Below are 14586 nucleotides of genomic sequence, written 5' to 3'. Positions count from 1 at the left end.
CTCCTCCACCTTGACTGCCTTTGTTCTCATAGAACGTGCAAAATGAGTCCTCGAGTTGTGAATTGACATCTCCATCTCCTCAAACAGATCAGGGTGCGCTCCCCCCACAGTCTTCCCTAGTGGGCCGTCCCACAGCACCAGGTCTCCCACTCTTTTCATCCGCTGTGGAGCAAGCCGACCCTCCCGGTGGCTGATCAAGAGCTCGATCTTCTCTGGCCGGACCAGCTCCTCCGTCTTGACCTCTGGGAAGAACTTTTGAAGCTGCTTTGGGCTAACGACCTTGCCTGCTCGGGCGATTTCATTCAGGCCATAACAGACTATCTGGTGGGGACTCCACATGTCCTCTGAAATGCGCATCCTGACCTTGAGCAGGTACCTTTCAGTCTCGACTCTCACCTTCATTCCTCCAACCCCATGCACGACCAACGTTATTTTCTCCCCTCTCAGTCTGAGTCTTTCGGCAGCTTGGTGGGTTATGTAGTTAGTGTCGGACGCGAGGTCTACCAGGGTCCCAATAGTTTGCCCTCCGTTTGTCGTGACCTCCATGATCATCATAAGCACAGGATGCTCCCTCAGGCCAATCTCTTCAAGGAGACTACCACTCCAAGTGTTTGTACTCATTGACACCGTTGTTTGGTTGGTGAATGCCTTTATGTTTGTCCACGTTAGTGTTGGTATGCTATTTGATAGTTACTTTCAGTAGCTTGGCATTACTCCTGATCGTATTTGACGTTAGCACTGACATCTGTCAAACACCGTTTTCATTCATTCACTGATTTAGCTGCGTTGCTTCTTGTATTTAGCATTTGAACCAGGTGAACGTTCCTGCTCGCTGACCCGTATGGCCTGATGCGCGAGTTATTTCATTTACAACGACACAGGAGTACCTCATATCCCTCGGTTGTTTTGTCCTTATCTGACGGCGCGTTCAGCCACTCTTCTGCCGCCGCCCACGGTTTGTAACTGTGCTGCTTTACTCCCGCAGCTGGGGTGAAGGGATGAACAGGATGCCACTCAGTTGCAAAAAGCTTTTAATTCTTCCTCCAACAGGTTACAAACCTTGAAACAAGACACACATTCAATCATTAACTACCACAATACTACTATCATTCTTAAAACAAATCGCTTACACACATCCACTCACCGGTTCTCAATCGTCTCCCTTCGCTGCTGTCAAATTCCCCGCGACTTCCTGTATACAGTTTCACTGACACCACGTGACGTATCTCGACCAATTACAGCCCACTACTCGCTACATCCCTGGATCACATGTGAAATGACTACATCTCCATTCACAACTTTAATCAAGCATACAGTGCCTCCATACATCCGAAAATGAAAACATAATTACAATCATAGCTCAACTACCACTAAACATTCACATAAATGCACAGCATAAAAAACACCACAAAACATTACTTATTTACACACAGACTAAAGTGCACCTAAACTCCACCACCACAATAGAAAGCTGCACAACTATAATGGCGGCGTTAACGTTCGCCGCTTGGATTCTATTTACCTCGTTGTGGAGTCTGGAGAGCGCGACATTATTGCTGGCTTGCGGTGGAATATACACTCCGACCAGGACGATCGCCGTTAACTCCCTCGGGAGGAAGAAAGGACGACACTTGATGGTTATATATTCCAGGTCTGGGCAGCAGTGGTTCGATAATTCCTTCACGTTAGCTGGATCGCTCCAGTTGTTGTTAAACATGAAGGCAATACCTCCTCCACGTTGTTTGCCGGACTCTGCTGATCTGTCCTTGCGGTGGGTGAAGAAGTGATCGGCCGGTTGTATGGCGTGGTCTGGGACGTCCGGCGTCAACCACGTCTCGGTGAAGCAGAGAACGTTACAGTCTCTAACGACTCTTTGGTATTGAATCCTTGCTCGGATGTCGTCCAGTTTATTGTCAATTGATTGTACATTGGCTAGCAATATACTGGGTAGTGGCGTTCGGTGTCGTCTGGATCTCAGCCTGTTACGGATCCCAGCTCTCTTCCCACGCCGTCTGGTGGTTCCTTTGTTCCTGGGGTCAGGATCTGGTCCCATTGTTCTGAGAATCTCCACAGGCCATTGCTGGGGAGGGGAGGAGGGGAGGAGAGGAGAGGAGAGGTGAGAGGAGAGGAGAGAGAGGAGGAGAGGAGAGAGGAGAGGAGAGGAGAGGTGAGAACTACGTGCGTAATTAATGAACGCAGTAGGCTTATATTAATATTCGAATTAGTTTGGGGAGTAGGTGCGAAAAAGTGACTATAGCTCGGCCAAGAAAGTGCAGATCGACTTAATAATAATAATAATAATAAATTTTATTCGTAAGGCGCTTCTCAGGAACCCGAAGTTTTTGAGTTTGGATGTCGGGACAGTGAGGGAGGCAGTGGAGGAGGACTGGAGGGAACGGGTGGGGCGGTAGGGGAGAGGGAGATCAGTCAGGTAGGGGTGGGCCAGGCTATGGAGGGCTTTGAAGGTGAGGAGTAGTGTTAGGGATTTTCTTTCCCTCGTAAGTCCTTGAATTGATATAGTTATGGACCAGCTGAACCAGATATATTCAGAGCGACAAAGTTCTATTTGCACAGAGTCTTTATTGCACAGAGAACACAGAGAAGACAGAACTTTGACCAGCCCTTCCACAGGGCTAAGGCTCTCAGAATGAAGACACACATGACATATTTATACCTCATGGATGAAGAAGAGAAGGGGAGGGGTGTGTGTGTGTGCGTGCGTGTGTGTGTGTAAGTATGTGTGTGCGCTTATGTCAGAAGAAGGGGGCTAGGGGTAATGGGTTAGAGGAGGGAGGGGTGTTTAGCTGAGATCATGTCAGCAGGTGGCCCAGGGCAGGGTGGCAGAAAGGCCAGGGAGGGAGGGGAGAGGAGAGGGATGTTTAGGAGACACACAGAGAGAGAGGGGATGGAGAGACACATGAGACACATGTGAGCTATAGCATGTGAGCTGTCGTCATGCTGATCAGGACAAGAGCTAATTGAGAAAGTGGCTCCATTGACCGGCCTGTGACCAGGCACTGTGTCTGTGTATGTGTGTGTGTGTGGGGGGCAGATGTACAGAGAGCCACAGAGACGAGCATGTGAGGCACTGGACCCTACAGCCTGAGGGCCCGGAGGAGACAATCATGCTATCATCAGAGGAGAGCTTCAAATATTAATGAAATATCCTATAATTCCCCCTTTTGACATTAATTTAATTTATGTCAACACAACAGTTCATTAATGGACCATACCTGCCTATTATCAACCATTAAACACATCATAAGAAAACTAAACAACGTTCAGAGAGGAGAGAGAGATAGAGGGAGGGGGGGGGGAGCGGGAGAGAGAGAGAAGAAGAAAAAGAGACACAGATTGGCGATTTTTCAGACAATACACTTAACCCGCTGGACCCCCCTTACTTAGGCACACGCAATGTCCATCAGGGCGCTACCTTCCCTCTGTTACAGTACACCGCCCATCCTGGGTCGGCCCCGTCTTCTAGAGGGCAAGGGCCCCTTCCTGAGCTGGTCCTCGTTCCAGGGTGCGGTCCCCTAGACAAAAGTGTCTTCTCTGGTCTGCCGCTCCTCAGTGTCTCTGGACTGTCCCCTCCACCTCTCCTCAGCTGGCCCACCGTCTCTCCAGCGCCGCCTCCTGCGGTTCCTCCCGTTCTCGTCGTCGATGATTTGCGGTGCCTGGCGTGCCTGGGCGGAGGGGATATGGGGCGGTGGTCTGGCCCTGCCTCCTCCTCCAGTCTGCCTCTCTTCATCTCCGGCCTGTCCTCCGTCTCCTCCTGCCTGTCTCCTGGTCGAGGGTGGTCTGGTGGTCTCGTCACGGAGGTCTGAGGGGCTGCTGCTGGCATCTCTCCCCTGATTCAGACGCGCTGCAGACAGCTGGTGTGAATGTCTGGATCTTCTGCACCTTTTCTTCTCCGTGTCTCCATTCCTCCTTTCCTCCTTCTGTGTCAGGAGTTCTCGTTCCGTCTTGGTTGCAGCTGGCCCACATCAATTCTCACTGGAACCTCCATCTTGTTAGGGATTTTCTTTCCCTCGTAAGTCCTTGAATTGATATAGTTATGGACCAGCTGAACCAGATATATTCAGAGCGACAAAGTTCTATTTGCACAGAGTCTTTATTGCACAGAGAACACAGAGAAGACAGAACTCCGACCAGCCCTTCCACAGGCCTAAGTCTCTCAGAATGAAGACACACATGACATATTTATACCTCATGGATGAAGAAGAGAAGGGGAGGGGTGTGTGTGTGTGCGTGCGTGTGTGTGTGTAAGTATGTGTGTGCGCTTATGTCAGAAGAAGGGGGCTAGGGGTAATGGGTTAGAGGAGGGAGGGGTATTTAGCTGAGATCATGTCAGCAGGTGGCCCAGGGCAGGGTGGCAGAAAGGCCAGGGATGGGAGAGGAGAGGGATGTTTAGGAGACACACAGAGAGAGAGGGGATGAAGAGACACATGAGACACATGTGAGCTATAGCATGTGAGCTGTCGTCATGCTGATCAGGACAAGAGCTAATTGAGAAAGTGGCTCCATTGACCGGCCTGTGACCAGGCACTGTGTGTGTGTTTGTGTGTGTGGGGGGGGGGGGGGGGTGGCAGATGTACAGAGAGCCACAGAGACGAGCATGTGAGGCACTGGACTCTACAGCCTGAGGGCCCGGAGGAGACAATCATGCTATCATCAGAGGAGAGCTTCAAATATTAATGAAATATCCTATAGTAGTGTTTTGAAGTTAATGCGTTCCTTGATCGGGAGCCAGTGGAGGGAGTGGAGGACAGGAGTGATGTGTTCGCGGGACCGGGTGTTAGTTAGGAGGCGGGCGGCTGAGTTCTGGACCATCTCCAGTTTATGGAGGGAGCGTGAGGTGATGCCAGTGAGGACGGAGTTGCAGTAGTCCAGGCGGGAGGAGATGAAGGCGTGTATGAGGGATTCAGCGGCGGGGGGGGAGAGGCAGTGACGAATTTGAGCAATGTAGCGGAGGTGGAAGTATGAGGTTTTGACAATGGAGCGGACATGGGGGTCAAATGAGAGGGTGGGGTCGAGGATGACACTAGGGCTGCAACTAACGATTATTTTGGTAGTCGAATCTGTCGATTATTTTTTCGATTAGTCGAGTAATCTAACGATTATTTTTGTCACACCCTCCATCTCTGCTTCCTGTGGGCGCGGCTCCTTTTCCGGGCTCCAGTGCATGTTTTACCTCACAAGCTCAAGTCTGCACACCTGTGAATGTCACCCTGTTGTCCAGTCCCTCTGCCTTAACAGTTAGCTTAACATAACATGATGATCCCATAGCAAATTAAAATAATGACTCATGAAACATTTGAATTTGGATCTTAAGCAACTTGCTTAAATCAAAATGTATTTGAATAACATAAATACAATACAACAATCAATCATAACAAAATAAATAAATTAAATAATACAAATGAAAGTGCAAGTGTTTAAATGTAAACAAAGAGAGAAAACAACTAGCAGCATCTGCCCCCAGCACCGCGGCTGATGGGGCTGTAACTTGGTCCAGGAGGGTGACTTGGAACAGCTGTAGGGGGAGAGGAGAGGAGGATGACGGATCAGACAGACTTCTAGGTCTTTTGTTTGCTGTGTGTGAGAGGAGTGTGTGTGTGTATGTGTGAAACTTTATTTTAGATGATGTGCTGCATAATGCCATTAACGTTAAACCATGGGAAAGCTAGTTGGAACTAGGCTGGCTAGGCTACAGACGGCTCACGTTAGCACAGAGTGTCGTGTTTTTGCAGACTGACTAGCTAAGTAGGATTGTGACACACACTGCCACATTGAGTATATGTGTATATAAAAGCAGCAACGCCGTAAGCTTGGCGCTGTTGTTTAGCTAACGTTACGTTACATACAACATACCGCAGCTTCGGCATAACTGAAATAGCGTGCAGCAACGCTGTAAGCTTGGCGCTGTTTAGCGTTACATACAACATACAACATACCGCAGCCTATATAAGCCCCAGCAATAGAGTTCGCTTAGCAAGCATTATCCATATCCATGAGACGTTATGTTTCCCAACATGTAATTGAAGTAGTAAAGGCTTCTGTTCTGATAAGATCAGAACCGGCTGTTGATCTCCCTCTGGGTTGTGTATGGTTTCCCTAAAAACCTTTTACTACCAATAAGACCTAATGGTCTTGTTTCACGACCAGCGGCACAGCAGGAGAAATGGAGGAGAAGGTAGTTATTTCAAAAGTAGTGGTTTATTAAAATCCACAAAGTCATACAAAAATGATCTGTTTCAATTAAAATAAAGAACGCTATAGTTGTGATCACTAGACACTATGCCGTCTGCGATCCCAACTAGACTAAGAAAGTAGATTGTTGAATGGTAGTTGTTGAGTTGTCTTTGTTCTCTGGCTGATGAACAAAGAGGAAAGTCTGTTCTCCCTCCAAAAAGTCCTTTGTCTGTTGGTCTCCTCTGCCGCTTCGTCTTGCTGTGTGATAAAGGTGAGATGTTGCTCTTGTGGTTCCGTGTCAGAGTGATCTTTCCACCGTCACAACACCTCCTCTTATCAAAAGCCTGGAGCCTTCTGCGTGATGTCATCAAAGTGACATCAGCAGTTGTGTTCCTCCAATCACGGCCTCTCTACGTTTGAATTTGAAAATAGGGGGTTGTCCTTAGCAAGCCAACCCTCTATTTACTTTGTTTTCCAGTCAAAGAACAACCACCGCCTAACTACCATAATACTTTGGTTATTGATCTCACAATATATATATTTGAATTGCAATTGATTACATAAACACAGAGATATTATACTTGAACACATTCTGTTACCATTAAGCCTAATTTCACCTTAAGTGAAACTAATCTTACAATGCAGGGGATTAACACAGTCTTTTTGGCTTTCATTGAATAGCTACATGAGGCCTAATCATTCTTTTAACTTACATCAATATCTATTTTATACAGTTTAGTATGCCACACATTTAAGTATTTTCCCATGTAGATTCAAACGTGGCCTAATTTCAAACTCTGTGTTTCCCCGTCATAAACCTGGCATACTTTATATCATTAGATTCAAGAGTATGTCCACAATATAACAGGAATTCCTATAGTTCATATTAAATGAATCCAAGTATACCAATAGTCATTTGAACATGTACTTAAGTGTTACAGAGAATGGAGACGCTTGCTCCTCCTCTGGCAGCTGTAGCATGTTGTAATCCTAACCGAGGACCTGGCCTGCCGGTTTAGCCCTGGGCCATAAAATACCGGCTTCCTGTGCTATAATCAGCCACAGGACCAGTTTAACAAACCATTGATCTATTGTTCTGCAGCTGCCAGGGGTTGTATGCAAATGACCTCCTGTGGTGCTCCCCCGGTCTCGGTTAACACACACACACACACTCTCTGACTGACTAGGACAGCTGTTTTCTGATCAAAGCTTAATCTTATGACCTTTTCTATTAGGAATAAAAGATTCACTACAGTTTAGGATTTATGTTCTATCAAATAATACTACATAAGCTAACGTAAAAAATACAATACTATGGCTAACTATCTAAAACGTACCCATGTTCCGAAGCTCCGGGGTGCATTCTTTCTTCTTCTGACCCGGGCCGTTACTACAGAATGCAGTCAGACAGATGGAGTAGTGCATTGCAGTTACAAATGAACATTTGCGTCTCTGATTTCTTTATACGACGCATCAACGCGAAATTCCCCGTCGACGATTTTTTTATGATCGACGTCGTCGATTATGTCGACTAATCGTTGCAGCCCTAGATGACACTGAGGTTTGGGACTCGGGGGGAGGGGGGGGGGTGATGGAGAGTGTGATGGGAGTGAGTTGGGTGACTTGGGGGGGGGGAGGGGGTGATTGAGAGTGTGATGGGAGTGAGTTGGGTGACTTGGGGGGAGGGGAGGGGGTGATGGAGAGGGTGATGGGAGTGAGTTGGGTGACTCGGGGGGGGGGGGAGGGGTGATGGAGAGTGAGTTGGGTGACTTGGGATTGGTCGCTCCGTGTTCAGAGAGTCTCTAACCAACCTACGTCCCTCCTGATGCATTATGGGAAGTGAACCCATGTTGCCTAGCGGCTGGGGGAAGAAACACAGCGTGCTGCACAGCCTGGAACTAAATGTGCTGCTGCTGTTGTGCTAATTAGAAATAATTTAACCTGTCTATCATTTGAAATGAAAGCGTTTGATGATATCTCTGTATGTGTTGCTAGGAGACGGTTGCATCACTGTCACCACATTGTGACATCAGAGATGTGGTCGGAGGGCGGTTGAATGCAGTTTCCTCTTGGTGGCTGTGTCGTCATGGTGACAGGCTAATCAGTTAGTTAGTCACTTACTTACATAGTTACAGTTTTGTTTTGGTCCGATGTGGAGGTCGGAGTTGAGTGGATATATCTCTCTGTCTCTTGCTCTCTCTTTCTTTCCCTCTTTTTCTCTCATTCTCTCTCCCTCCATCTCACTCTTTTTCTCTTTCTCTTTCTGTCTCTATCTCTCTCCCTCTCTTTCTCCCTCTCTTTCTCCATTTCCCTCTTTTTTCTCTCCCTCCATCTCTCTCTCACACCTCTTCACCGGTTGGTAGCGTCTGTGAGTACCTTTGAAATGTCTCTGTGATTCTTGTATAACGAACGGTTCGGTTAGAACCAGTCCTTCATGGTCAACATACGTTGGTTTGCTATTGAGGAGCAAGTGACTGTGGATTCACTCGGTGCATCACAGTTTTTTAGCTCATTTTCCCTTATGTTAGAATTATAGAGGAGGGCGCCAAAACTGCGCAGAGCAAAAACAAAATTATAAAAAAAGAATTATAATAATAATATATATATATATATATATATATATATATATATTTTTTTTTACAACCCAAAAGTTGGCCCTACCTATTCCAAATGCGTTCCGCGGTCCATGCTGTATTGTCACAGTGAAAGGGTTAACCGGCTGTCGTGTGGCAGTGAAAGGGTTAAGTATTGTAACAAAGTACAATTACTCAAGTCCTTTACACCCCTGACAGTGTGGTGAGCCAGTGGGTCTGGAGGAGTGAGCCCTGTGTTGATGCCAGACTGGCAGTCAATGCTGTCGAGAGAGAGAGGGGGGAGGGGTGTTTTAGAGCAGACTTGAGACTGAGTTTAATCAGCTTATAAACAAATTTTGACACATCATTAACCCTTTCACTACCACACTACAAAGGGTTAACCCTTTCACTAACACCCTACAAAGGGTTGACCCGGTCACTATCACACTACAGAAGGTTAACCCGTTCACTGCCAACTACAGAAGGTCAACCCTTTCATTACCACACTACAGAAGGTTAACCTTTCACTACCACACTACAGAAGGTTAACCCTTTCACTACCACACTACAAAGGCTTAACCCTTTCACTACCACACTACAGAAGGTTAACCTTTCACTACCACACAACAGAAGGTTAACCATTTCACTACCACGCTACAGAAGGTCAACCCTTTCACTACCACACTACAGAAGGTTAACCTTTCACTACCACACTACAAAGGCTTAATGCTTTCACTATCACACTACAGAAGGTTAACACGTTCACTACCACATTACAAAGGGTTAACCCGGTCACTATCACACTACAGAAGGTTAACCATTTCACTACCACACTACAGAAGGCTAACCCTTTCACTATCACACTACAGAAGGTTAACCCTTTCACTACCACGTTACAGAAGGTTAACCCTTTCACTGCCACGCTACATAAGCTTAACCTTTCACTACCACACTACATAAGGTTAACCCTTTCACTACCACACTACAGAAGGTTAACCCTTTCACTACCACCCAACAGAATGTTAACACTTTCATTACCACATTACAGAAGGTTAACCTTTCACTACCACACTACAGAAGGTTAACCTTTCACTACCACACTACAGAAGGTTAACCTTTCACTACCACACTACAGAAGGTTAACCCTTTCACTACCACACTACAGAAGGTTAACCTTTCACTACCACCCTACAGAAGGTTAACCTTTCACTACCACCCTACAGAATGTTAACACTTTCATTACCACATTACAGAAGGTTAACCTTTCACTACCACACTACAGAAGGTTAACCTTTCACTACCACACTACAGAAGGTTAACCTTTCACTACCACACTACAGAAGGTTAACCTTGCACTACCACACTACAGAAGGTTAACCTTTCACTACCACACTACAGAAGGTTAACCTTTCACTACCTAACTTTCACTACATTGTGGTAGTGAAAGTTTTTTTTTTTTTTTTTTACTTAAATCTTTATTGAACACTTATAGACATACAACACAACATATACAATAACATCAATAACACAACAGTACAATGATGTGGGCCCCTTAAACTCGGCTGCGCTGTGAAAGGGTTTTTTAAGCCGTGTGGTACAATGTATTATGTGGGATTAGAATGTGAAATGAGCAGATTGTGTGTGCGACACCACTGGACAAGTATAACGTCATCCCCCTAGCGGTCGCTGTTTGATGGCATTACGTAGTCTACCTTTAATGAACCATATACTGAACATGCAAACAGACAGACCAATGTGGGACAATGATCTCATCAACATCTAAAGTATTTCTTAGGGATGTCCGATATTATTGGCATTAAAATGTAATATTGGATCAGTATCGGTTTTCAAATAATAAATGTATAATTTATGTAAATTTATTTAACCTCTATTTACCCCGGCAAGGGGGACCCTGCGTATATCGGTATCGGAAATTAAGAGTTGGACAATATTGGTATATCGGATATCGGTAAAAAAAAAAAGCCAATATCGAACATCCCACTATTTCTGCATCAGTGCAGAATCCGGTCCAAATGACATGAAAACAAGATTACAACAGCTGTAACTGTATCCGTCACTGTGAAAAGGAAGCAGGCACATGCTGACGCAGACCCTCTCTCTCTCTGTCCCCCAGGTAACTGGACCAGAGACACACCAGAGACAGCAGTAGGACCCGAGGACAGAGCCGCTGTCCGTCACACTGTCATCAGCCCTCCGGCTCGAGCGCCGGTGTGGGAGGAGGGGATCCGGGAGTCGAGCACCCTTCACTCCCGCCTTGAAGGAATCCAGGGAGAGGCCGCCCATCACCACGGCAACGCTCCCAGAAAAGAACAACTCCCCCCAAAAAAAGGACCTCCTTCTTATAATAAGCCTGGAGGAGTGAGGAGAGGGTGGAGGTCACCTAACCATATCGGACCAGGAGCAGAGAGAGAGAGAGAGAGAGAGAGAGAGAGAGAGAGAGAGAGAGAGAGAGAGAGAGAGAGAGAGAGAGAGAGAGAGAGAGAGAGAGAGAGAGAGAGAGAGAGAGAGGGGAAGGAAACTGCAGGTTGCTCAGGGCCCGATTAGAACACAGGAAGGAAGTTGTGGTTTCATCAATGACCCAGACGCTTCCTGCCCCTCCAGTGTGAGAAAGCACCAGCCGTGAACTACCCCTCTGACCCTCTGAACTACCCCTCTGACCCTCTGAACTACCCCTCTGACCCTCTGAACTACCCCTCTGACCCTCTGAACTACCCCTCTGACCCTCTGAACTACCCCTCTGACCCTCTGAACTACCCCTCTGACCCTCTGAACTACCCCTCTGACCCTCTGAACTACCCCTCTGACCCTCTGAACTACCCCTCTGACCCTCTGAACTACCCCTCTGACCATCTGAACTACCCCTCTGACCGTCTGAACTACCCCTCTGACCCTCTGAACTACCCCTCTGACCCTCTGACCATCTGAACTACCCCTCTGAACTACCCCTCTGACCCTCTGAACTACCCCTCTGACCCTCTGAACTACCCCTCTGACCCTCTGAACTACCCCTCTGACCCTCTGAACTACCCCTCTGACCCTCTGAACTACCCCTCTGACCCTCTGAACTACCCCTCTGACCCTCTGAACTACCCCTCTGAACTACCCCTCTGAACTACCCCTCTGACCCTCTGAACTACCCCTCTGAACTACCCCTCTGAACTACCCCTCTGACCCTCTGAACTACCCCTCTGTGGACTCTGGGAGGTTAATATTCACCGGCGTTTGCGTTAAGTCAGAAGGACACAGGTGCTAGAACTCTGTTGTTGTGTACAAATATACATATCTAAATATATAGTTTGTGTTCTTCTGTAACATATGAGGCAGTGCTGGAACACCGCTGTCTCAGCACAAGCGACAGAAAACTGTACAAAGCTGTGCAGGGAGAGTCGAGGCTAATCCTCCCTGTGTGCTTCATCAGTAGACGGGTTGTGAAGGCTGCTGCTGACGCTGTCCGAATATTGTCACCGATACCGGCTGTGAAAACAGGAGCTAGCAGGCTGATCATTGTTTTCACAGTGAAGACTCTAATAATAGGGGTGATTGTTAGCCCCCTGCTCCTGTGAGGAGACAGAGAATCAGCGACAGATCAGAGACTCAGACAGAATCAGAGACAAAATCAGAGACTCAGACAGAATCAGCGACAGATTCAGAGACTCAGAGAGAATCAGAGACTCAGACAGAATCAGAGAATCAGACAGAATCAGACAGAATCAGACAGAATCAGACAGAATCTGACAGAATCAGACAGAATCTGACAGAATCAGACAGAATCTGACAGAATCAGACAGAATCTGACAGAATCAGACAGAATCAGACAGAATCAGACAGAATCAGACAGAATCAGACAGAATCTGACAGAATCAGACAGAATCAGACAGAATCAGACAGAATCAGACAGAATCTGACAGAATCTGACAGAATCAGACAGAATCAGACAGAATCTGACAGAATCTGACAGAATCAGACAGAATCAGACAGAATTAGACAGAATCAGACAGAATCAGCAGAATCAGCGACGGAGGAGCAGTGACTCGGATGACAACATGGACACCTGCGTCCGTCCACACGTCCCGTCCAATGGCTGACTTTCAGAGCGTCAGAGCAGATCCTGTCCACGCCCCCTTCCTGCCCACAGCCAGGCAGGTGTGACCGACTGTAGCCCCCGCCCCTCTCTGACAGACTGCGCCCCCTACAAAAACAAGCGAATGTCCTGCCTCAGACGACAGACCATCACCATCCCCATGGATACCGTCAAGATCATCCAATCTGAGAAGTTCCCCAGGGAGTGCCCGGTGCCCGTGACCCAGCCCCGCTATGCCCCACCCCCCAGGGTGGCGTGGGACGGTGGGGGCGAGGGGGAGATTATCGTCAACCAGGCCTGCAGTGACCTGGCGTTGGACATGGTGGCCACACCCAGGCCCATCATGGTGGCCACACCCAGGCCCATTATGGTGGCCACACCCAGGCCCATCATGGTGTCCACGCCCAGGCCCGTCATGGTGGCCACACCCAGGCCCATGGCACCACCACCCGCGCCCGTGACCCGCCGGGAGCCAGGCTTCCTGGCCCAGCGCAAGGCCAGCGCCTCGGACATCTGCTACCACCAGTTCCACTACAAGATGGAGGACGTCATCGTCAACCAGTACGTCCTGCGCTCCTCCTCCACCTCCTCCAGCTCCTCCTCCACCTCCTCCTCGGGGCCCGTCATGCCCTCCTGCGAGCCCCTGGACTGCCCCACCTGCGGCCACGCGTACAACTTCGCGGGCAAGCGTCCGCGCATCCTCTCCTGCCTCCACTCCGTGTGCGAGGAGTGCCTGCAGATCCTGTACGAGTCGTGTCCCAAGTACAAGTTCATCTCCTGCCCCACCTGCCGGCGGGAGACGGTGCTGTTCACCGACTACGGGCTGGCGGCGCTGGCCATCAACACCAACATCCTGAGCCGGCTGCCCGCCGACCCTCACGGGCCCGTGCAGTGGGGCGTGGAGGCCGACCGCAGCTGCTACCAGACTGTCCGCCAGTACTGCCAGTCAGCCTGCACCTGCCAGATCGCCAACCCGCTGTCGTCCTGTGGTATCATGTAGGACCGGGCGGGCGGTTGGGGGGCGATGGGCGGTGGTGGGCACTTTCTCTCCTGGTGGGGGCGGATCCCCTTTTCCTCAAGGGATTATTAATAACGGAACACTTGACACTTCAAATCAACATCGTGCGGATTATTAACATTGTGACGACGGGAGCTCACGAGGAAGCGCGACGTTCACCAAGAAATACACCCGCGGTAAACGTATGGGAAATATGTACAGTAACCATAAGACATATCAACAGCTTATAGAAGACAAGACACACACACACACTCGTTACCATGACAAACGGAGACACGCACCCCACACGGAGGGGGACAGGAAGGACCCCCGCGCAGAGGGGGACAGGAAGGACCCCGCACGGAGGGGGACAGGAAGGACCCCGTGCAGAGGGGGACAGGAAGGACCCCGCACGGAGGGGGACAGGAAGGACCCCCGCGCAGAGGGGGACAGGAAGGACCCCGTGCAGAGGGGGACAGGAAGGACCCCCGTGCAGAGGGGGACAGGAAGGACCCCCGCGCAGAGGGGGACAGGAAGGACCCCCGCGCAGAGGGGGACAGGAAGGACCCCGTGCAGAGGGGGACAGGAAGGACCCCCGTGCAGAGGGGGACAGGAAGGTCCCCCGCGCAGAGGGGGACAGCAAGGACCCCCGTGCAGAGGGGGACAGGAAGGACCTCCATGCTGGGGTTCGAGGCGGAGACGACACGGTAGCTGCTGCTAAC

The 14586-nt window shown here is 49.0% G+C and overlaps 1 protein-coding gene across 1 annotated transcript; it reads left to right on the top strand.

Moving 5' to 3' along the window:
* Window positions 1-12991: 12991 nt before the first annotated feature.
* rnf208 (ring finger protein 208) lies at window positions 12992-13867 on the top strand (the record flags this gene model as incomplete). Its single annotated transcript, XM_084320195.1, has 1 exon — window positions 12992-13867. The coding sequence occupies one exon, from the start codon at window positions 12992-12994 to the stop codon at window positions 13865-13867; it is 876 nt and encodes a 291-aa protein (XP_084176321.1).
* Window positions 13868-14586: the final 719 nt, after the last annotated feature.

The sequence above is a fragment of the Notolepis coatsorum genome (assembly GCF_963971535.1).
Source record: "Notolepis coatsorum genome assembly, chromosome: 8".
Taxonomy (NCBI): domain Eukaryota; kingdom Metazoa; phylum Chordata; class Actinopteri; order Aulopiformes; family Paralepididae; genus Notolepis; species Notolepis coatsorum.
This window is presented reverse-complemented; position numbering and strand designations above follow the sequence as displayed.